General features: G+C 47.5%; 1 protein-coding gene across 1 annotated transcript; it reads left to right on the top strand.

The window, feature by feature from the left end:
- The first annotated feature begins 3218 nt into the window (after window positions 1–3218).
- LOC135964366 (kin of IRRE-like protein 2) lies at window positions 3219–8135 on the top strand. The gene is given in 10 exon segments (XM_065521793.1): window positions 3219–3744; window positions 3910–4059; window positions 4943–5092; window positions 5239–5399; window positions 6013–6163; window positions 6785–6890; window positions 7005–7153; window positions 7389–7516; window positions 7603–7735; window positions 8020–8135. Coding segments are annotated over 10 exon segments (1770 nt in total).
- The last annotated feature ends 14970 nt before the right edge of the window (window positions 8136–23105 follow it).

Here is a 23105-nt window from a genome sequence, read left to right as displayed (position 1 = left end):
CTTCCTTTCTTTTGAGATGGAATCTTGCTCTGTTGCCCAGGCTGGAGGGCAGTGGCATGATCTTGGTTCATTGCAGCCTCAACTTCCTGGACTCAAGTGATCCTCCTGCCTCAGCCTCCTGAGTAGCTGGGACTACAGGTACGCACTACCACTCCAGCTAACTTTTAAAAATTTGTTTGTAGAGACAGGGTCTTCCTCTATTGCCCAGGCTAGACTGTAGTGGTGTGGTCATGGCTCACTGCAGCCTCAAACCTCCTGGGCTCAAGTGTTCTTTCTGCCTCAGCCTCCTGAGTAGCTGAGACTACAGGCCCACATCACCATTCTGTTTTTTTTTTTTTGTTTTTTTTTTTTTTTTTTTTTTTTTTTTTGAGAAGGAGTCTTGCTCTGTCACCCAGGCTGGAGTGCAATGGTACGATCTTGGCTCACTGCAACCTCTGCCTCCCAGGTCCAAGCGATTCTCCTGCCTCAGCCTCCCGAGTAGCTAGGAATACAGGCATCAGCCACCATACCAGGCTAATTTTTGTATTTTTAGTAGAGACGGGGTTTCACCATGCTGGCCAGGCTGGCCTCAAACTCCTGACCTCAGGTAACCCACCTGCCTTGGCCTCCCAAAGTGCTGGGATTACAGGTGTGAGCTACTGCGCCTGGTCACTTGGCTAATTTTTTTAAAATGTTTTTGCAGAGACAGTGTCTTGCTACGTTGCCCAGGCTTGTCTGGAACTCCTGGGCTCAAGCAATCCTCCCATCTTGGCCTCCCAAAGTACTAGGATTACAGGCATGAGCCACCGCACCCAGCCCTTGATTTGTCTTTCTTTTTTTCTTTTTGTTTTGTTTTGTTTTCTTTCTGTTTTTTTTTTTTTTTTTTTTTTTTTTTTTTTTTTTTTTTTTGAGATGGAGTTTCGCTCTTGTTGCCCAGACTGGAGTGCAGTAGTGTGATTTCGGCTTACTGCAACCTCCGCCTCCTGGGTTCAAGTGATTCTGCTGCCTCAGCCTCCCTAGTAGCTGGGATTACGAGCATGCGCCACCACGCCTGGCTAATTTTTTGTATTTTTAGTAAAGACGGGGTTTCTCCATGTTGATCAGGCTGGTCTTGAACTCCTGACCTCAAGTGATCCGCCCACCTCAGCCTCCCAAAGTGTTGGGATTACAGGTGTGAGCCATCGTGTCCAGCCGATTTATCTTTCTATGTTTCTCCATCTGTTTGAGACTCTCTCTCTCTCTGTATTAAGTGGTTAAGTCTCAGTCAATCTTTATTTCACTGTCTCTCCGTCTCTACATGTCTCTGTTCTTCTGTTTCTCTGTCTCTGTTCTCACTTCTGTCACTCCCCTCACCCCACACTCTGTCTCACACACACCAGGAGCTCCATAAATATTTGTTCTTAGCCACACTCTGACCACGCCTCTTTCTCTTATGTGTCTCTCCATCTCTGAGTGGCTCCCCTCATCACATCCCTGGATTTTATAACCATATGCTGGTAGGCCTGCCCTCCCCGCGTGCACATACACTCGCCTGGGATAAGCTTCTTCTGCCTGCTTATCTCCTGCGGGAATCGGAAATGCTAGTTTTCTCCCCGCCTCCCCAAGAACTCGGCCCCACCTGCGTCTCGTTCCCCAGGAACCAGATGAGGCATCTGGCCCCAGCCCCCAGCTTCATCCTCCATGCTGGCCTTCCCTCTTCCCTCACATGCTTGACCCCTTGCCCTGCTCCCACCTCCCCTCTCCCAACTGCCCCCTACACCCCCTGGGAAATGGGCTGGATGCCGAGCTGGGGGGGGCGGTGGCTCTTTCCTGGGGGCCCTTGCCAGATGGTGTCCCAAGGGGCCAGAGCATGGAGCTGTCCCTTGCTGGGGCCTTTAATTAGCACAAACCTTCCACCCTCCACCTTGTCTGTTTTCCTTCTCCCAGTGCTCTTGGGACCTTGGGCTCTCCATCTTTCCATGTACATGGCCCCAGAGAGCCAGGAAGGGGAAGCTGCACCAAGTGCCTGGAAAAACAGTCCCACTACTTGAGTTCCTCCCCAAGACTCAGGAGTTCTGGGCCCATGCCATCCTATTTCAAAATCCATGCACTAGATATGCCACATAGAAGCCAGGAGTGTAGGCCCCCAGACCCCTCCCCTCTCAGACCCTGGGGTCTCAGTCCCTTCTCTCCAAGGACTCAGGAATTTGGGCCTCTGATCCTCCTGGCCACCCTACCCGCCCCTGCATCCCCCCGCCCCCCACCAGCCCCATACACACACACACAGACACACACACACACACACACACACGACTTAGGACAGATGTTCACCGTCTGATTTCCAAATCCTCCTGGGCCCATGTGGGGGTGGGTAGAGATTGGCAGTTAAATCCACCGACTCTTAAGACTTAAGACCAGATATTCTGACCCCTGTCACCCTCTTCCAAGTGCACCATGCTGCAAGCAGGAGACCTAGGAGTTGAGTCTCCAGCCTCTCAAGGAACCAGGAGATCAGGCCATCAGCGTCTCAGCCAGCAAAGGCCTCAACCACCAGTCCCTTACAATCCTGTAAGTCCAACCCCTACTCCCAACCCCACCCCGCCATTTAGGGACACAGAGTCTGAGCCTAAGAACAGCGTAGAATTTGAATGTGGACCCCCCAGTTCTTACAGGTCCAGGAATGTCAGATCAGGGTCCCAGCTCCCCAGCCCTCCTTCAGGCTGCTCGGGGTCCCTCCCACCTGCTTGGCCAGCTGCGCAGCGTGGGAACGCCCCAGCTGGGCTGCATGGAGCGTCAGGACAAGCTGCGCGGTTCCCAGCCTCCCTGCCTGCCCTGGCCAGGCACCGCCGCCTCCCAGCCGTCGCCAGGCAACCAGGCCGAGGTGCCCGGCCAGCGGAGTGGGGAGAGGGGCTGGGCCGGGACTGCGGGGTCCTGGGAAAGGAGGGGCCGGGGTCCTGGATTCCTCGGTCTTAGGACGTTTGCAGCCATAACAAGGGAACAGCCCTCTGTTCCCCACTTTGAGGAGGGGTTTTGAGGCTGGGGGAGTCAAGGCAGGGGTCCCAACTGTCCCCCAGGTATCGGCGTGCCCTCTTCCCGACCCGCAGGCCAGAGGAGCCCCGAACCCCGCCTCCCCAGGGCGCGGAAAGTGGCGAGGCCCCAGAGGCCCCCATTTATAGCTCGGTTTCCACTGAGCGCAGTCCCTCCAGGACCTGGGCTGAGCAAGTTTCTTCCACTCTTTCCCTTCCCTCCTCCTCACCCCCATGCCTGCCCCTCAACCTTGGCAGGGCGCAGGTGTCCAACCCAGCCCGGACCCCCTCCTGGAACCCAGGTGTTCTGGCTCCCAGACCCCAATTGAACTGGGGGCGTCCACCCGCCGGGGGACCCCGCCCTGCATCCCCCATTCATCCGCGTCCAGCCCCGGGAGTTTCTCAATGGGAAGAGGGCGGAGCTCCCAGGAGGCGGACCCGGGCGGGGCGAGCTGGATTGGGCCCTCTTGGGGTCTCTCAGAGACCCAGGGCGCGGAACTGGCAGGCGTTTCAGAGCGTCAGAGGCTGCGGATGAGCTCACTTGGAGGACTCCAGGCCAGAGACAGGGGTTCTCTAGGCTGGGGCGAAGAGTCGAGCGCGAAGGGGGCTCCGGGCCAGGGTGACAGGAGGAGTGCTTCCGAGGAAGAAGTTGACAGGGAGGCCCGTGGGACTGCAAATCTCGTGAACCTTGGGGGACACACGCTCAGGATGCTGATCCCCGCCCTCCTCGTCCTGCTCTTCTGCTTCAGAGGGAGCGCAGGTACCGCACGAAGGGAGCGGATGAATATGGGGTGGGTGTGGGGGGATTGCTTGCGGGCTGCCCCTTCACTAGGGAGAAGGGAGTTGGGGGCTGGGACCCCTGGGTCCTGAATGAGGGGGCTCTTGAAGGTGCTAAGCTCAGCCCTGCTGCCCCCAACTTTCCTAGACCCGTCGCCCCATTTCCTGCAACAGCCAGAGGACCTGGTGGTGCTGCTGGGGGAGGAAGCCCGGCTGCGGTGTGCTCTGGGCGCCTACTGGGGGCTAGTTCAGTGGACTAAGAGTGGGCTGGCCCTAGGGGGCCAAAGGGACCCGCGAGGTAAGACGGTTCTCTCCACGCTGGGACGGGCTGGCTAGGGGTAGAGTTGCTGGGCTCGGCTGTACCTGCAGTTTCTATTTTGACATTTTAAGTTTGGGAAATTGATGGGCTTGGGTAAACATTTAGGAGTCCTGATTTTTGAGCTGCTGCTTTGAGGGTGACCCATAGAGTTTTGGAATTATTATGTTATTGCGAAATAGTAAACAGGCCAGGTGCGGTGGCTCACGCCTGGAATCCCAACGCTTTGGGAGGCTGAGGCCAGAGGATAGCTTGAAACCAGGAGTTTGAGACCAGCCTGGGCAACATAACAAGACCTTATCTCTAGAAAAAAATATATATATTTTAAACAAATTAGCCAGGCATGGTGATGTGCATCTGTAGTCCCAGTTACTCAGTAGGCTGAAGTGGTAGGATTGCTTGAGCCCAGGAGTTCAAGGCTGCAGTGAGCCATGATCAAGCCACTGCACTCCAGGTAATGGTGAGACCCTGTCTCAAAAAAAAAAAAAAAAAAAAAGGAAAAGGAAAAGAAAGAGAACATAAATGCAAAAATTACAGTAAACATAAATGGAAGGTTTACCAAATAATATAGACACTCACACAGCCAATACCCAAGTCCACTGCCAGCTCCCCAGAAGCCCCCGTATTCCTTTCCCCTATCATAGCCCCCCTCCCCCTCACTCCAGAAGTAGTATCTAACCTAACTTTCATGGCAATCATTTTCTTGCTTTCCTTTCTGAATTTATTACCACCAAGTTTGCAGTGACTCTGGGTTGGGAGGGAGTTAGAGTCTCTATGGGCCCAGTACACACTCTTTAATAGTGTCTTACCACCAAATGTGTGGACCGGTCAGAACCATGGCATGCTGCCTCCTCCCTGACTCCAGGGTGGTCCCGGTACTGGATATCAGGGAATGCAGCCAATGGCCAGCATGACCTCCACATTAGGCCCGTGGAGCTAGAGGATGAAGCATCATATGAATGTCAGGCTACACAAGCAGGCCTCCGCTTGAGACCAGCCCAACTTCACGTGCTGGGTAAGGACCTCACCCACTTGTCCCCTGGGAGCCCAAGGGGGCAGCCAGTACTAGCTGTGAGTAGCAGAGTCCAGGGAGCCCAGGGGAGTGGTCAATTGGAGCTGAGAGGATCAGGATCCATCTCTGACCCCAAATCCACCTTGCAGTCCCCCCAGAAGTCCCCCAGGTGCTGGGCGGCCCCTCTGTGTCTCTCATTGCTGGAGTTCCTGTGAACCTGACATGTCGGAGCCTTGGGGATGCCCGCCCTACCCCTGAATTGCTGTAGTTCCGAGATGGGGTCTGGTTGGATGGAACCACCTTCCATCAGGTCAGGTCCAAATTCCTGTGCTAGCCATTGCCCATTCAGGAAAACTTGGGGTACACTCTGACCACAGGCTCATCCCGAGGAGAAGAAGACATGGGAGGGCAGGGGTTCAAGGGTTTGGACTCTTGAAATATGATGCAGGGTCAAGATTCTAGGGCCAGACTACCTGGGTTCAAATCATGTCTCAGCCACTTGCTAGTTGATTGATCTTTAGTTAACCTCTCTGTGCCTCAGTTGCCTTATCTATACAATTGGAATAATAATAGCATGCATGTCATAGGGTATGGTGAGGATTAAATAAATAAATACCTATAAATGCCCAGAAGAGTGCCCAACACATAGTGAACCCTATATAAGTAAGGCAAGCTTATCCAACCTGTTGCCTGTGGGCTGCATGCAGCCCAGAACGGCTTTGAATGTGGCCCACCACAAATTCATACACATTCTTAAAACATGATGAGACTTTTTTGTAACTGTTTAGCTCATCAGCTATCATTAGTGTTAGTATGTATGGCCTAAGACAATTCTTCTTCCAATATGGCCCAGGGAAGCCAAAAGATTGGACACCCCTGATGTAAGGGGTAGATGGCATTATTATTCTTATCCATCCCTCCAGACCCTGCTGAAGGAAGGGACCCCTGGATCAGTGGAGAGCACCTTAACCCTGACCCCTTCCAGCCATGATGATGGAGCCACCTTGGTCTGCAGGGCCTGGAGCCAGGCCCTGCCTGCGGGAAGGGACACAGCTATCACACTGAGCCTGCAGTGTGAGTGCAGCTGGCCCTGGGAAAGAGGGGTGTGGGGCCCTGACTCCTGGGTATGAGGAAGGAGGGGACTGTGGCCCCTGGGGAATGAGGAAACTGGGACCTGGATTCCTGGATCTAAGAGAGCAGGAGAGGGCCAGGTATGGTAGCTCATGCCTGTACTCCCAGAACTTTGGGAAGCCGAGGCGGGCGGATCATCTGAGCTCAGGAGTTCGAGACCAGTCTGGCTAACATGTCGAAACCCATCTCTACTAAAAATACAAAAATTTGCCGGGCATGATAGCACACGTTTTTAATCCCAGCCACCTGGGAGGCTGAGGCAGGAGAATCACTTGTACCGCAGAGGCAGAGGTTGCAGTGAGCTGAGATCCTGCCACTCGGCAACAGAGTGAGACTCCGAGCAGGAGACGACAGATGGCTGGGGGTCCCTGGGGAAAGAGGAAGCTGGGCCTTGACTCCCTAACTGGGGGAATTGGGAACTGAAAGCCCAGACTCCTGACTCAAAGGGAGAAGGGGATTAGGGGCCCAGACTCCTGGGGTGGAGGAATCAGGCACTGGACCCCTAGGCCAGTGACAGAGGTGTTCCTGGTCCTTGCCCACCTGACCATTGTCCCACCCTCACAGACCCCCCAGAGGTGACTCTGTCTGCTTCACCACGCACTGTGCAGGAGGGAGAGAAGGTCACTTTCCTGTGCCAGGCCACAGCCCAGCCTCCAGTCACAGGCTACAGGTGAGGACGAAGACCACCTCTCCCTAGCCCCAAGAGTGAGCTTGGGAAGGGCTGGGACCTGAGTAGGTGTGCCAGAGAGCAGGGACAACGGTAACAGCGCCACCATTTCCTCAGGTGGGCAAAAGGGGGCTCCTCGGTGCTCGGGACCCGCGGGCCAAGGTTGGAGGTCGTGGCAGGCGCCTCGTTCCTGACTGAGCCCGTGTCCTGCGAGGTCAGCAACGCCGTGGGCAGCGCCAACCGCAGCACTGCGCTGGATGTGCTGTGTGAGCTGGGGCGGGGCTGTGGGTGTGGTCAAAGGTGGGCGAGGCTTTCAGGGTTGCTGAGGGGCGGGGCTTGGAGGGGCGGGGTCAGGAGAGTGGGCGTGGGGTATTAGGAGGAAGAGAGTGGACTTGGGGCATATTCTTGCCCCCTAGAGGGTGTGGTGTTTCTATGGGGCTGATCCCGGGTCAGGGACTGCATTCCTCTCCGGCCTTGTGACCCCTCATCTCCTTCGTCCAGTTGGGCCGATTCTGCAGGCAAAGCCGGAGCCCGTGTCCGTGGACGTGGGGGAAGACGCCTCCTTCAGCTGTGCCTGGCGCGGGAACCCGCTTCCACGGGTAACCTGGACCCGCCGCTGTGGCGCGCAGGTGCAGCCCTAAATCTTGAGGCGGTGGCTGGCGGGGGACCAGGCTTCCTTGCAAATCCGGCTTCTGACGCCCCTTCCCTGTCGCAGGTGCTGGGCTCTGGAGACGCACTGCGCCTTCCGTCGGTGGGACCACAGGATGCAGGAGACTATGTGTGCAGGGCTGAGCCTGGGCTCTCGGGCCAGGGGGGCAGCGCCGCGGAGGCTCCGCTGACTGTGAACGGTGAGAAGGCGGGGCTTCTAGGGGATCTAGCCCGTCCTGGGATAGGGAGTGGACAGAGGGGGCAAGGGCTAATGCAGTGGGAGTGGCCTGGAAGGAGCCTTACACCCAGCGGGGCCTGGAGACCGACCTATTAAAGGCGAGGCTTTTAGAGGAATCAGAGTTTGGAGGCAGCATGGCCTGATTGATTAAGGTTAGCGGAGAGTGCGCTGGCCAGACCAGGCTTTGTTACAGCCTTTGGGGAGAGCAAGGCCTCTCCTCTGAGTGACCCACCGTCTCCATCCCAGCTCCCCCAGTAGTGACAGCCCTTGAGTCTAGCCATGGAACTAGTCTCGACAACAGTGGGTTGTCATCTGGGTCCCAAAGAGATCAACAGCTTGCTGACAAAGCTTTTCTTAATTGAACTAACCCTGCCCAGATAGCAGAGCCCACCTGCTGCTCATTGCCCTTGTGAGCCACATCTTCATTAAACCAATTCTAGGTCCGCTTCATTTGCTTTTTAAAAATTTAACAAATGAGCTTAGGTAGCTCCTTCAACAAATATACAAAGCCACAGATGCAGTCCTATGTCTGGCCAAAATATTTTAGACCACCAAATCAACTCAGTGGGGTTGGAGCCTGGTGTCATGTGTCATTGACACTGACAGCACCTGCAGATGGCTTTGTTTTTCCTCCCACGGGCAGCAGTCACACTAATAAAACATGGAGGACTTTGTTGCTTTTCCAGTATGCTAGCTTTTCTTCTCAGGGAAGAGAGGATTTATGGAGCTCGAGAGCCCTGCACCCTAAGATCCTTGCCTCAATCACTCAGCAGGTGCCAACACTCTAAAACCAACAGGACACCAGCTCAGGTAATGGATGCCCAGCCCAGAGGCCTTGAAACCTCTCCATGAAATAGTTTGCCCCATTATGGTCCAACAAATGACAAACTCTCATACAACCACAAGAAGGGATTCACAGAAAAGCAGTGTAGAAGCTTCAGATAATGTTTTGATGTAAGAAAATTCAAAATAGCAATATTCAGAATGGCCATACACTCTGGATTCAACAATGCCAAAATATTTTTGCAAGTGGAACCTAGTGGGAACATAATAGATAGAAATCCATTATTTTATTAGCGTGTTACAAAAATAATGTATTAATTATTTCATACTTTTAAATGTTATCAGTTTGGCCAACGTCGTATAAGATTTCAAACATAAAAGAATTATAATATCCATTATGGCTTTTTTTTTTTTTTTTTTTTTTTTTTTTGAGGCGGAGTCTCGCTCTGTCGCCCAGGCTGGAGTGCTGTGGCCGGATCTCAGCTCACTGCAAGCTCCGCCTCCCGGGTTCCCACCATTCTCCTGCCTCAGCCTCCCGAGTAGCTGGGACTACAGGCGCCCGCCACCTCGCCCGGCTAGTTTTTGTATTTTTTAGTAGAGACGGGGTTTCACCGTGTTAGCCAGGATGGTCTCGATCTCTTGACCTCGTGATCTGCCCGTCTCGGCCTCCCAAAGTGCTGGGATTACAGGCTTGAGCCACCGCGCCCGGCCATTATGGCTTTTGTATAGGAAGGAAATTCATAGCCATTGATTATGTATGATATGTCAAGGGAGGTACATAAAATATTGCAATTAACCCTCACAGCAAAATTATAAGGTTAGGTAGTATCATCTCCTTCTTTCAGATAACACAAAATAACTTGCTAGTAGTTGACTACAGTAGACTGTCATATGGTTCCAAGTCTTTACTTTCCCCCAGTAATAGGATCATCTGTCTATACTCTTTGCTGTGTAAATTCACAGTGCCCCTTTGACTATGGATTTAGCTATGTGTCTTGTTTTGGCTGACGGGATGTTAGCAGATGGGATGCAAACAGAGGCTTAGAATGTGCTTTTACAGTTGGACCTGCTCTCTTGCCCCTCTGCCATCATCAGTCTAGCCTTCCGGTCCCAAAAAGACACATAAAACAGAGCCACCCCCACTGAGCCATGCCTAGATCAATCTATCCCGTACCCAACAAACTCCCAGGCTGCCGCACCAACACACGAGCTAAACTAGTCCTTACTGTTGTATGCCACTGAAATTTTGTGATTGGTTACTACCTAGCACTAGGTTCTGGCCAAGGTAAACTGAAAAGTGACTAAGTTAGAAGTCAAACCCAGACCTCAAAATCCATAGTCTATTTTTCTGAGTAACACAATCAAAGTCTAAAACTTTTTCAAAATCTCACTTGATACATGGGCAATCAGGCTGAACCAAATGATATATTGAACAAGTTAGTCTTTTTCATGCTTCTTGCTTTCCCACTATAACCTCCCACACCTAAATATTCAAATTAGGCTGGTCCATGCCCTACAAATGACGGTAAAGTCTATTAAACCTGTTCCAATACAAGTCTTGCTGTGGTCTTCACGTTTAAATGTTATCAGTTTGGCCAACATCATATAAGATTTTGAACATAAAAGAATTATAATCTATTTTCAGGTTTGTTAATTTTTTTTTTTTTACTACTTCAAATCCACTGTTGAGCCACTCTGGTAAATGTTTTATTTCAGTTATGTAATTTTAAACCCCAGAATTTGCTTTTGGTTCTGTTTTGTAATTTCTGTTTATTAACGTTCTCTATTTGATGTCACATTGTCATGCTACCTTCCTTTACTTCTTTAATCACAGTTTCCTTTAGTTCTGTGAACATGTTTGTATAATGGCTATCTTAAAGTATTTTGTTACTAAATACGATATCTGGTTATTCTCACAAGCAGTTTCTATTGCCTTCTTTGCTCCAGTGTTCCTCCAGTGTGTGGCTTGCAATATTTTTTGAGACTGAACATTTTAGATAATATATTGTAGCAGTGCTGGGTACTGGAATTCCCCTCTAAGACTTGTTTGTTATTTTCTTGTTTATTTTTCAGTGATTAGATTTGAGTGAAGTCTATTTCTCCCACCCCCTACTCCCTATCCCTGCTCCATAGTGTTAAACCTCTGATGTTGCTCCTTAGGGAGATACAGACTTGGGTATGACCACAGTCACCCTGAGATGACCGTAGGATGAATCATGTTGGTTCAGTTCTCTTTCTTTCCCTGTTGACTCCTAGCTGTTTAACTCTGCTAATTGCCTGCTGATCATTCTGTTGTTTTCAGCAATTCCCTGGGGCATAAATTTCTTTATAAAGTAATCCAATCAAATTATGACTCCTTTGGAGACACAGTTCCCGAGGTTCATGTTTGAGATTTGTTCTGACCCCAACAGGATTTCTCCCAGCTGTTTTATTCTCCAGTTCTCTCCTGCAGACAAGTTGGCCTACCACGTAGACAGTATTGTCTTAAGACCTAGACCCATATGCATCAATTGCCTCTCACCAGAGAGGGCCCTTAGGTTTGAATTTCTCCACTCTCTATCGCAAATGAAGTCAGTTCCTTTGGGAAGAGATTAGGAGCTACTTGTTGTATGGCCTGCTTCTCCCCCAGGCAAAGTCTCTGAGACAGCTCTCAAGCTGGAGGTGAGGATGATGACAAGCTTCTTTCTGCTCTAGCTGAGTGCTCAGTGGAGTTGGGGGATCAAGGGTGTGACATCAGACTGGGGTCTTCTTGGTTTACCTCTTCTGATATGGAACCATCAGCCCACAAGCTGCGGTGGCACAAGAGTGATCAGGACCCTAGTATTTTCAGCCTCCTCTGTTGCATAGCACAGGCTGAGAGGAAGAAGGGAGCCCTCACCTCTCACCAGCACTTGCCTGGAACTAAGCCTGGGCAACAGGCAGCTGAGGGCAAGATGAGAAATGCTGATATCCTGCTCCTCCCAGGAAGAAAGCAGTGGGAGCTGGGGGAAGAGAGAACCCTGTGTTCTTGGCCGCAGCCATCTGGAGTGGAGTCTCTGCACTCAGCTGAGCAGGAGGGATGAGGCAAAGAGCCTCACTGAGCTGGGAGGGGAGAGGAAGGAAGAGGTCTTGGGGCAGATACCAGAGACTCGCTCCTTTCCTGCTGAATCTTCATAGACTTGCTTGAAGATATTTTTCTTTTCATTTGCCATTAGGACCATTTATAGAGGCTTTAGTTTGCTTGGCTTTTTTTTTTTTTTTTTTTTTTTTTGATGATTTTCACTGGTGAGCAGGTCACTGGAGTTCCTTATGCTGTCATGCCAGAAGTGGGACTCTAATTACTAGTTTTATATATATAACTTTTGTAATTAATGAACATGTAAAATGAGAAGCAAACAATCTGGAAGTGTTTTTTATACCAAACCTGCTAATTTATACATGTAGAAACTGAGGTCTAAATTCAGTGGCTCAAGCTGATTAGTAGACCTACATCTATTTCTATGTATACTCATGTTCTTTTTCTTGCATCAACCTTGACCTTCTTCTGCCTCAGCCAACTTCTGGTATCTTTACCCTGTCCCCTGGCCCCAGGCCCCTTTCTAGTACTAGCCATACCTCTCTTGCTCTAGGATAGCATGCCCCAGGGGTTTCTGTTACTCTTCAGCTACTTCTTTTTTATTTTATTTTTTTCGAGATGGAGTCTTGCTCTGTCACCCAGACTGGAGTGCAGTGATGTGATCTCGGCTCACTGCAAGCTCCACCTCCCAGGTTCAAGCCACCTCCCAGGTTCTCCTGCCTCAGCCTCTCAAGTAGCTGGGACTACAGGCGCCTGCCACCACGCCTGGCTAATTTTTTGTATTTTTAGTAGAGATGGGGTTTCACCATGTTAGCCAGGATGGTCTTGATCACCTGACTTCGTGATCCGCCTGCCTCAACCTCCCAAAGTGTTGGGATCACAGGCGTGAACCACCGCGCCCAGCCTCTTCAGCTGCTTCTTACTACAGGGAGCTGCTGCAATGTAATAAGGCAACAATATTCCAGTCCACTATAAAACCATACCGGTCTTACCTGTACCCAGTAGGTAGAAAGGTATTAAAATTAATAAATATCTTGGAGGAATGAAGGGGAAAAAAGTATTTAAGTGTATTTATTACCATGGAACTCTATACTTATAATGATAATTGTGGTAAATTATATTTATAGTTTTCCTAAATAAAAAAAAACTTAATAAATGTTGGTCCCAATGGTGCACAAGAAAATGTATGCCTGTCATGGATAAAGGGGGATGTGATCATTGTAAAGAGTGTCTGCAGACCAAGGAGGATTTTCAGGACAGTGAAAATGCTCTGCGTGCTATTATAATAATGGATACATGTCATTACACATCTGTCCAAGCCCATAGAATGTACAACACCAAGAGAGAATGCCGATGTAAGCCGTGGACTTTGGGTGATACTGATGTGTCAATGTGCCACTCTGTTGGGGCATGTTGATAATGGGGGGAGGCTATGCAGATGTAGGAGCAGGGGTTATATGGGAAATCTCTATACTTCCTGTCAATTTTGCTGTGGGCTTAAAGCTGCTCTTAAAAAATAGTCTTAAAAAAGGGGTATCTGCCCAATGGCTCAAGAGAGGTACCTAAAAAGTATATAGGCTGCAATGCAGGTGCAAATTAAAACCACATTGAAGGCGGGGCACTGTAGCTCAAGCCTGTAATCTCAGCACATTGAGAGGCCAAGGCAGGTGGATGGCTTGAGGTCAAGAGTTTGAGACCAGCCTGGCCAACATAACTAAACCCCATCTCTACTAAAAATACAAAAATTAGGTGGGCATGATGGCATGCATGTGTAATCCCAACTACTAGGAAGGCTGAATCAGGAGAATCACTTGAATCTGGGAGGTGGTGGTTACAGGGAGCCATGACCGCACCACTGCACTCGAGCCTGGGTCACAAGAGAGAGGCTCAATCTAAAAAAAAAAAAAAAATACCGCATTGATTGAAATATCATGACCCCTATTATACTAGCTAACATGTAAAAGAGAACTAAATATTGGTGAGGATGTGAAACAACTAGGACTCCTGAAAAGAAGGTAAATTGGTGCAACCACTTTGGCACTATCTATTAAAGCTGAGTGAGTGCTAATTCTAAAACCTAGCAGTTCCACTCTGAGATACATACCCCACTGAAATGCACACACATCTTCACCAGAACACCTGTACCAGAATGTTCATAGCAGCACCACTTCGTGAAAGCAAAACATTACAAATGATCCAAAGCCCACTCCTACCCAGAAAGCAATGCTCACATGCAGGACATTAATTAAAGAATCGTCATCCATGGCGGGAGGGGAGGGAGTAGAATTGGGCAGAGAGAAGCCGGGTGGGCTGCAATGCAGGTCATCGTGGCCTCAGCTGACCCCCACGGGAGAGCTCTGAATCTGGGATAGCGCTTCCTAGTTGTCCCAAGTTAGAGTGACAGGGCTAGGCCTTCATACCCCACATGTCAATCAGCACTGGATGTGGACTGCCCAGCAAAGGAGTGTGACCTGGGCAAAGCAGCTCTCCTCCACTGAGACAGCAGGGGAATTTGTCCTGCAGTCCTAAAGAGGGAAACTAGGCACCACGAAACAATAGAATGGATAAGTAAAGTGAAGCATATTCACCCAGCAAACAAATTAGAGTAAATTTGCCCAAGGAAATACAATGCAGTAATGAAAATAAGCAAAACACAATCATACATACATATTGATGAAGATGTGAAGAGAATAAGCAAACCGTAACCATACAAACATACTGATGAAGATATGAAGCCAGATTCAAAGGAGAACATAAGGTTGGAGCCCATGTGATGAAAGCTCAAAAACACACACACAATCCATGATTAGGATAGTGGCTTCTCTGGTAGTTGGGCTAGAAGTGAGAGGGGCCACAGGAGGAGCTGCTAAGATTACATCTTGATCTGAGCTCAGGGGACCCCAGGTGTGACCACCTGTTGAAAGTCTCTGAACTGCACACATATGACCTGCACATTTTTCTGCACGTATTTTATACTACAATTAAAAGTTTTAGTGGGTTGGCAGGGGCGGAGGAGGGGGGAAGTGGCGAGTGATGGCTCAGCGGGTACCAGGCTTCCTTTTGAGGTGGTAAAAATGTTTTGGAATGAAATAGAGATGTTTATTGTGAAACACAGAGAGTATACTAAACGCAACTGAAAGCTATACAGGGTGAGCATCCCTAATTCAAAAATTCAAAATCTGAAATGCTCCAAAATCTGAAGCTTTTTGAGTGCTACCTTGACACCAGAGGTGGAAAATTCTACACATAAAGTACTTACCACAAACTTTATTTTCTGTATAAAATTGTTAAAAATATTATAAAAATTACATTTAGGCTATGCATATAGGGTGTATATGAAATATAAATTAATCTAATGTTTAGACTTGGGTCCCATCCCCAAGATATCTCATTGTATACATACAAATGTTCTAAAATCCAAAAACATTCAAAATCTGAAACACTTCTGGTCCCAAGTATTTCAAATAAAGGAATACTCAACCTGTCCTTTCACATGGTTCATTTTATGTTACGTGAATTTTACCTCCACAAAACTTTTAAAAATTAAGACTTTAAAAAACAGAGACAAAAATAGAAGTCTCTGTTGAGTTGAGAAAAGGATGGAGCAATAGACAAAGAGGGGTAAGCAGTGAATTAACCACAAACTGTATGTCACATAAGCAAGAGATTATCTGGCTGTTGTGGCCTGAAGGAAGGAGGAAGTTTCACTTGCTTTCATCCTCTCCTCCATCCAATTACCCACGAGCTAGGCCTGCATGGAAGGAGAGAGGAGAGTGGAAAACAGAATTAGAGTCATCAAGGTTACCCTTCATCCTCACATCCTTCCTTTTGTTATCTCCCTACAGAGTTTGGTGGGTTTGGGGGCCAAGGCAGACCTAGAAGAGATGTGGCAGGTGCAGCGTTGGAGGCAGATTAAAGGAGAATAATAAAGAGAATCTTCCCACTGACCCACTCATCCATCCTAGTTCAACAAGGTAGCTCCCATTACAGGGGTTATTTTATTTATGTAGCACCGAGACCCAACAATGCCAGTTAAATCAGGCATCACTCTACGGCCGATCCCAAGGTTTCTTTAGAATTGTTATGCTCAGCCATTGCTCCCTGAATTTTATATTACTAAAGATAACTCTGCTTTGTTTGACAAAAATGCATCTGGAGTACAGAATCTTAAAAGAGAACGTGCCCAGATGGTAGAGGTATTCAAGGAAATACAGTCTTCCATTTTGGAAATTTGTAACCCCCTCTGATTTCATTTGTATGCTTTTCCAACTCCCCCTGTTTGTTGCCCTTACACCCTGTTCAAGTTGCCAGGGGAGTTGTGTGGTGTAGCCATAGTAACCATGAAGCCTCCCTATGCTACCCCCCACCACACACACACACACACACACACACACTTCACACGCTTCACCCACCAACCATAACTCACTCAAACTCCAATAATCATTTATATCCTGAAAAGGAACTTAAAATAACAAATACCAAAGTTGTATGAACCTCCACATGTTGTGTTTTTGTCACTACATCTAATTGCTATTCACACCAAAGGTAAAAAATATAAATGGGATTCAGTGGCAGATTGCTTACAGTTGAAGGCTTCCTTTTTAATAGAGAGGAGAATAAGGATTTGCACCTTTCCCCCTCCGCTAGAAGGTGAGTTGAAATTGAAAGTGGCTTTAAAGATGTGCTCCTTCCTGATTGTCTTCCTTTTCCTTGCAGTAATAATTATTCTTGGCTAATAATGTTAGTTTTTAAGGCAGGTAATTAGTGCTTCCAACACAGTCATTGAATTTCCTGAAAGCAAAGACCTGCATTCTATAATCTGGGTCCCCATTAACTGACCAAGGACTGAATCTCAAACTACGAGAGGCAAGAATTCCCCTATATTTGCATCAGTTAGGCCACACCTGGGTTGGGGCAGCCAGTTCTCAGGAAACTGATTTCAGGGGAATAATAAAGAATAGATCCACATTCAGGGGCAGAAGATCAAGTCAGTGGGCAAATGTGCACTCTGGATCTTACAATGAAGCCATGGAGAATTAGGGAGTCATTGTTCTAGAAAAGAGAGTAGGACTTTAAGTCCCAAAGTCTGAGTTTTATGTGAAATGATCTCTGAAAAGCAGAAAAATGTCTCCTATAAAAGGAGTATCATTAGCCAGAGAGGTACCTGCCCCAGGTATTCACTACCCTCCAAAGCAAAGGATGGGGAAAGTCTCACCATTTGTTCTGAGAAGCCCCTGGTCCCTGCAGCGACTTGCTGAATTCAAGAAGCCCTCCAGGGAAGATATCCCCATCTCCTTCTCACTCTCTTGGTCTGTTGTTTTTCTAGCCTGGGTTACCCAGAGTAGAGCCTGAGATAAAGGCTTATGTGACAGTAGTTTCTTTGGAAGGGTGATTCTAGGCAGCAGGGCTGAGGACAGACAGAGCAGGAGGGAAAGCAAGCCAATACCAGGATACATTTGCATTCTTCAATGGGCCCTCACTCGGACCACTTACATCTCATGGAATCACCTGAGAAGTCAGAACAAAGTCTCTGGAGTAAGAAAGGGAAGGAAGACATTTATTGATCAGATCCTGTCCCACATTTGTCCAGGGGTCCCCCAAGAGACATAAGCTCCCCTGCATTTCACAGCTGAGCATTTGTGAGTATTGAGCAATTCTTTGGGCATGCCACGCTGTGTGACAAAAATTCCTGAGGCCCAGGCTGCAGGAAGCTTGTCAAAGCCTGCATAGATTGATTGCCACAGCAGCAGCCATTTAAGTAAGAGGCAAAGCCAAGAGCACGGGGGGTGGTGCACAGGAAGTATCTCATACATTGCAAGAGAGTAAGTAATGGGTAGGGCAGAGGTAGGAAGACGCCGTTCTGGAATTCAGTCATTTCTTGAGGGTATAGTAGTAAAGACCTGACTGCCCATTTCTGACCAAGAGATGCAATTTCCTGTTTCCTTCTCTAGAATCTTCTTCAACTACTATCAACTGGGCTTGATTTACATCACCTGAAACTCTGCCTGGATCCTCAGACACACACCCTGTCTCCCTCTGACCTGATGGAATACATGAGGCTGACCCAAGCCCATTATTTAAGATTCTGGACTTTTTCTGTTTCCCCCTGTTGGAGGAATCAGAACCTCTAAACACACCCTCCTTCTGCAGTCCTAGAATTTCTCATGATGACCTTCCTCTTGCTTCTATGTGTACCACCAGCTGTCCCCTTCAGACCTGGCCTTGATCCACGACCTGGCCTCCTCCCTTTCTGTGTTCTTCTGTCCTCCTCATTCTAGTCATTCTCTTCCTCTTCTCTTCAACTTCTTTCCTTTGGGCTAAGCTTCCCTGGGGGATACCCTATATGCAGTGTAAATTAGATCTGGGAAGTCGATGCAAATACAATATTGATTTTTTTATGCAAGATTAGTGAATAGTCTGTTTTCACTTGCTGAAGTTACTTTAACAAAATGAAGCTGAAGTTCTTTAATATGAGGCAACCCCAAAAAGTAAATGCATAAAGATGAAATCATAAAGACATGTAATTCTAAATCAGCCTATTGGTGTCTCACGTATTAACTCAGACTCAAGGAGACCTGAAAAACAGAATTTTGAAAGAGGCATAATTTCTGCTAAACTTCATTCAGTCTCCCTACATCTCTATTTCATGGAATAAATCCAAATTTCCTTCATTCTTTACATAGCATGTGGTCACCTGTAAACCGGGTTTCATTTACAGTAATCACCTCTGATTCCTAGTGCTTTTCCCTGGCTATTAATAAAGGTTTTCTAATTCCATTAGGGGTTTCACCTGGTTATTTCTGAAAGTTCACAAGGAGTGACAAACATTTGCTTATAAGTGTTTTTTCCATGTTCTTCTTCCCGCCCTGGTTCACCACATTGTTATTACTACCCCCTACAAAGCCACTGGAGGTGATCCTTCCACATCATCACCATTGCTATTTGGTGTCTGTTCCACTCCAGTGAAAAGTAATTCTTTCATGCAAACTAATGCCAGGAAGGTCCATTTCAGGAAACATGCCAGGACTCACATGAAAATAATTTCCAGGTCCCTCATCCATCTGTCTTTTCTGGTCTCCTTCTCTATGTGCTCATCTTTAGCTGTGGAACATTCTGGAAATGGTGAAGTCCCTTCAAGCCAGATTTAGAGTACCCTCATTGTTTCACTACACTTTCTGGTGCCTTTTCTTTTCTTTTTTTTTTTTTTTTTTTTTTTTTTTTGAGACGGAGTCTCGCTCTGCCGTTCAGGCTGGAGTGCAGTGGCCGGATCTCAGCTCACTGCAAGCTCCGCCTCCCGGGTTGACGCCATTCTCCTGCCTCAGCCTCCCGAGTAGCTGGGACTACAGGCGCCCGCCACCACGCCCGGCTAGTTTTTTGTATTTTTTAGTAGAGATGGGGTTTCACCGTGTTAGTCAGGATGGTCTCGATCTCCTGACCTCGTGATCCGCACGTCTCGGCCTCCCAAAGTGCTGGGATTACAGGCTTGAGCCACCGCGCCCGGCCTCTGGTGCCTTTTCTACTTATTCAGCACCAGGGGAAAAAGCTTCTATTGAATGCATGAAACATGAAACACTTTTTTTCCTTAGAACTATAGATTCGAGGAAAAAGAAGGAGAGGAGAGGCAACTCACGTTTATGAACAACAGGTGAGAAAAAGGAGACTCAGGGACCTCCCTCACCTGCCCATGCTTACCCATGTGGAGCCAAGATTTAAACCCGGGACTTTCCAACCACAAATCAATTCCTCTCCCTCTCCCTCTCCCTCTCCCTCTCCCTCTCCATCTCGCTACCCCCCTCCCCTCTCCCCCATCTTCCCACTCCCCCTCTCTCCCTCTTCGCCCTCCGTCTTTTTCTCTCTCCTTCCCTCCTTCTCCCTCTGTTTTCTCTCTCCCTCCCTCCCTCCTTCTCCCTCTCTGTTTTCTCTCTCTCCCTTTTTCTCTTTTTCTGTCTCTCTTTCTCTCCCTCTCCCTTCCTCTCCCTCTCTCTCCTTCTTTCTCTCTCACTTTTTCTCTCTTTCTCTCTCTCCATATCTCTCTCTCCTTTCCTTTCTCTCCCTCTGTCTCTCCTTTCTCTGTCTCTTTTTTCTCTGTGTCTCTCTTTTTTCTCTCCCTCCCTCTCTCTCTCTCCTTCTCTCTCTCTTCATCTCTCTCTCTCTCTCTTCATCTCTCTCTCTCTCTCTCTCTCTCTCTCTCTCTCTCTCTCTCTCTCTCTCTCTCTCTCTCTCCCTGCCTTCTCTCTTGCCCTCCCTCCCTCTCTCTGTCTCCTTCTGCAGTAGGTTGCTTCCTGGTCTCTCTGATTATCTTCTTTTAGCCTCCACTGATATAGCTAAATGTAGTTTTCTGTCATTACTTTGTTGGCATCTCTGGTAAGATTTGAATATAAAACTAACTCCATTTTCCCTATGGATACCTCCTTTCCTTTTTCTTTTAAGCTAGCCCTGAGCCTAGACTGCCTTTCATATTACACTGGCAGATCACCTGCTCCTCACTCCCTCTGTGGAAACCACTGGTGAGGAGTAATCAAAGCACGGTGCACCCTGTCAAGTGTCTCCAAACGAAACAGAGCTCACATGGCATGCACTTCCTTTCTTGTGACCTACCAAGACTCACATACAGGAAATTATATTTCTGCATCTTCCTTTATATGCATGCCCAAGTGATATTGTTCTTACTGTAGAAATCAAAACTTGGAGAGACCCTACAGCCATTGTGTCTGCCTCTTCTGTTTTAAAGATAAGGAACATGAGGTTAAGCAACCAGTACAGGCTCTCACAGCCTTTCCTCAGGTCACAGAAGTTAAGGCTGGAGCTAAGACCTTCAGGGCTTCCAAACTGAGCTTCTCCTAGTATCTTTTACTGCCTTTGTATGGATCCGTTGTGCTGAAAACATCTGCTCCCCTGAGCTCAGCTAGGACAGTGACTAGTTAATATAGTTAACGCCAGGAACTTTCAGCCAATGTATGGAAGAGTTCAGTCTTTGAGTAGACACCTTATTAATACACAAACCACCACTCCCTTCTGAATTCTCATTCAGAGCACATTGTCCTTACAGAATCCCAGGGGACACCAAGAAATTTTTTGCCTACCTAAAATTAACTAGCAACAGTAAATGGTGAAGTCCCAATTAAATAAGCATGGGTTAAAAGCCAGTCATCTGCTAAGATGGTGCAGGGTGTTCCCATCCCCATGTTTAATAAATGATTGCTGAATCTACAATTCCTCTAAAGTTGATGGGAAAGTTTCCATCTTTCAGACAAGAACATATTATCAATGGTTAAAGGACATCCCAGGCCCTCCAGCAAATGCCTTCTGGAATCATCTCCACATTAAGACCCATCGTAAACAACAGAGGGGCAATACTCAGGCTTCACAAAAGCCATTCATTCCCCTTGGCAGAGGCAGGGAGATAGGGCTGGCCAACCTTGGAGAAACCTTGTTTACATCTTCAAGGTAGCTACTGCCCTCTAGTGTTGCTATGGGAATAAAGCAAAAAAAAGTATACCTGGTTGAAACAAAACCCAACTTCACAAAGTTTTTCAATTATTGATGTGTCTCAGCAGCCTCAGTAGGAGCTTGGAAACATAATCAGGTGAGGATATTGCACTGGGACTGACTTGTTGTGGCTCCCAAGGTTTCTTTTCTTTTTCTTTTTCTTTCTTTTTTTTTTTTTTTTTTTTTTTTGAGACGAACTCTCACTGTGTCACCCAGGCTGGAGTGCATTCTCTTTCCTGGGTCCAACCAAGACTCACATACCATCTCAGCTCACTGCAACCTCCACCTCCCAGGTTCAAGAGATTCTCCTGCCTTAGCCTCCCAAGTAGCTGGGATCACAGGCATGTGCCACTACGCCCAGCTAATGTTTGTATTTTTAGAAGAGATGGGGTTTCACGATGTTGGCCAGACTGGTCTCGAACTCCTGACCTCAAGTGATCCACCTGCCTTGCCTCCCAAAATACTGGGATTACAGGTGTGAGCCACTGCACCTGGCCTCCAAGGTTTCTTTGGAATTTTCCAATATTTGGAAAATTCATATTGTTACTTCCATACTTGTTAAAATACTGAAATGCTTCCATACCAGTTAGCAAAAGGCCACCACCCTCAGCCCTCTGACAACCAGCATCACCACTCCAGAACCAGTTTCCTCCTCTGGATCCCAAAGATCTCACCATCATCCAGTTACTAAAGTTTTAAAGCTCAGCAAAGCAGGAGCCACCAAGACCCGGATCCAGAGTTACAGCTGCAGTGTTAGGTCCGCATTTGAATCGATCTGGGAATTAACTCTTTTAAATATGACACTTCACTTGCTCCTCACCATTCAACTCATGTGCTCATTCATCTGTCTATTCATCATCTATTGAGACCTACAATGTATCACATACTGTGTTAGTCACAATGCATAGGGAAAATGAGGGTTTTATTAGGTCACAGTCTTGTGGGATCCTCTACAGTTAAGATGGTATCTATAACAATTTGGTTAACATTGGCCTAGTGGCCCGGAAGCATCTGCAGCAGATGACCCAGGCTTCTTTTGGAATAAGTTTGGTGGGATGATTATACCATACTATATGTCAGGTGATGAGCATTCAGACCTTGGCTCTGACTCTGAAAACAGGTTGAGCATTCTAAATCCAAATCCAAAAGTCAAAAATCCGAAATGCTCCCACATTCAAAACTTTTTGAGTGCCAACATGTACTCCAAGGAAATGTTCATTGGAGCATTTTAGATATCAAATGTTCAGACTTGGGATGCTCGACTGGTAGGTATAATGCCAGTATCCCAAAATCTTTAAAAACGGGAAATCCAAAACACTTATGGTCCCAAGCATTTGGGATAAGGTATACTCGGTCTGTAGCTACTGGTCTTTGGCAAGTAACTTTCCCGTGCTCCAGTTTCCTCATTTCTAAAAGGAAGAAAATAACACTTACTCATTAAGTTATTATGAAGGTTAAAGGGGATAGGCTTTAAAAGTCTTTATCGCAGTGCTGGTCATTTAGTAAATTTCATGTGTGTTTGCTAAGTATCTGGATCACAAGGTATTAAAGATTAAACCATATTCACCAGTCATCAGATCAACTATTACTACTATTTTAATATACTGAAGAACAAAAAAGACATCGGTAATCAGAGCAATTCCACTATCCAGTGACAATCAGATGGAAAAACATCTGAAGGGAGAGAGAAATGAGAGCATGAAAAATATGAAGAGAGACCAAAAGTGGGTTTTGTCAGTTCACATTTGTAGCCTCAATTTAATAATTCAGTAGCTGCATTCACTATGCATAGAATTATTTACAGACTAATATGAGCAACTCTACATGGACATATGGTCAAGCTGTATCTGGTCAGTTGACAAGTCATTGTAAACTGGCTAATGGGTTCCTTTGCCTATAACCTGCACCCCCTTTTCATGACTCACAGCCTGTGATTGTGTCCTCCACTTAGTCATAGGACCGCAGAACTGGTCAATATGACTTGGGACTGGGAAATATAATGACT

This window comes from Macaca fascicularis, chromosome 10, assembly GCF_037993035.2.
Source record: "Macaca fascicularis isolate 582-1 chromosome 10, T2T-MFA8v1.1".
In the NCBI taxonomy this organism is placed as follows: domain Eukaryota; kingdom Metazoa; phylum Chordata; class Mammalia; order Primates; family Cercopithecidae; genus Macaca; species Macaca fascicularis.
The sequence above is the reverse complement of the archived record's forward strand: the minus strand, read 5'-3'. Positions and strand labels throughout refer to the sequence as shown.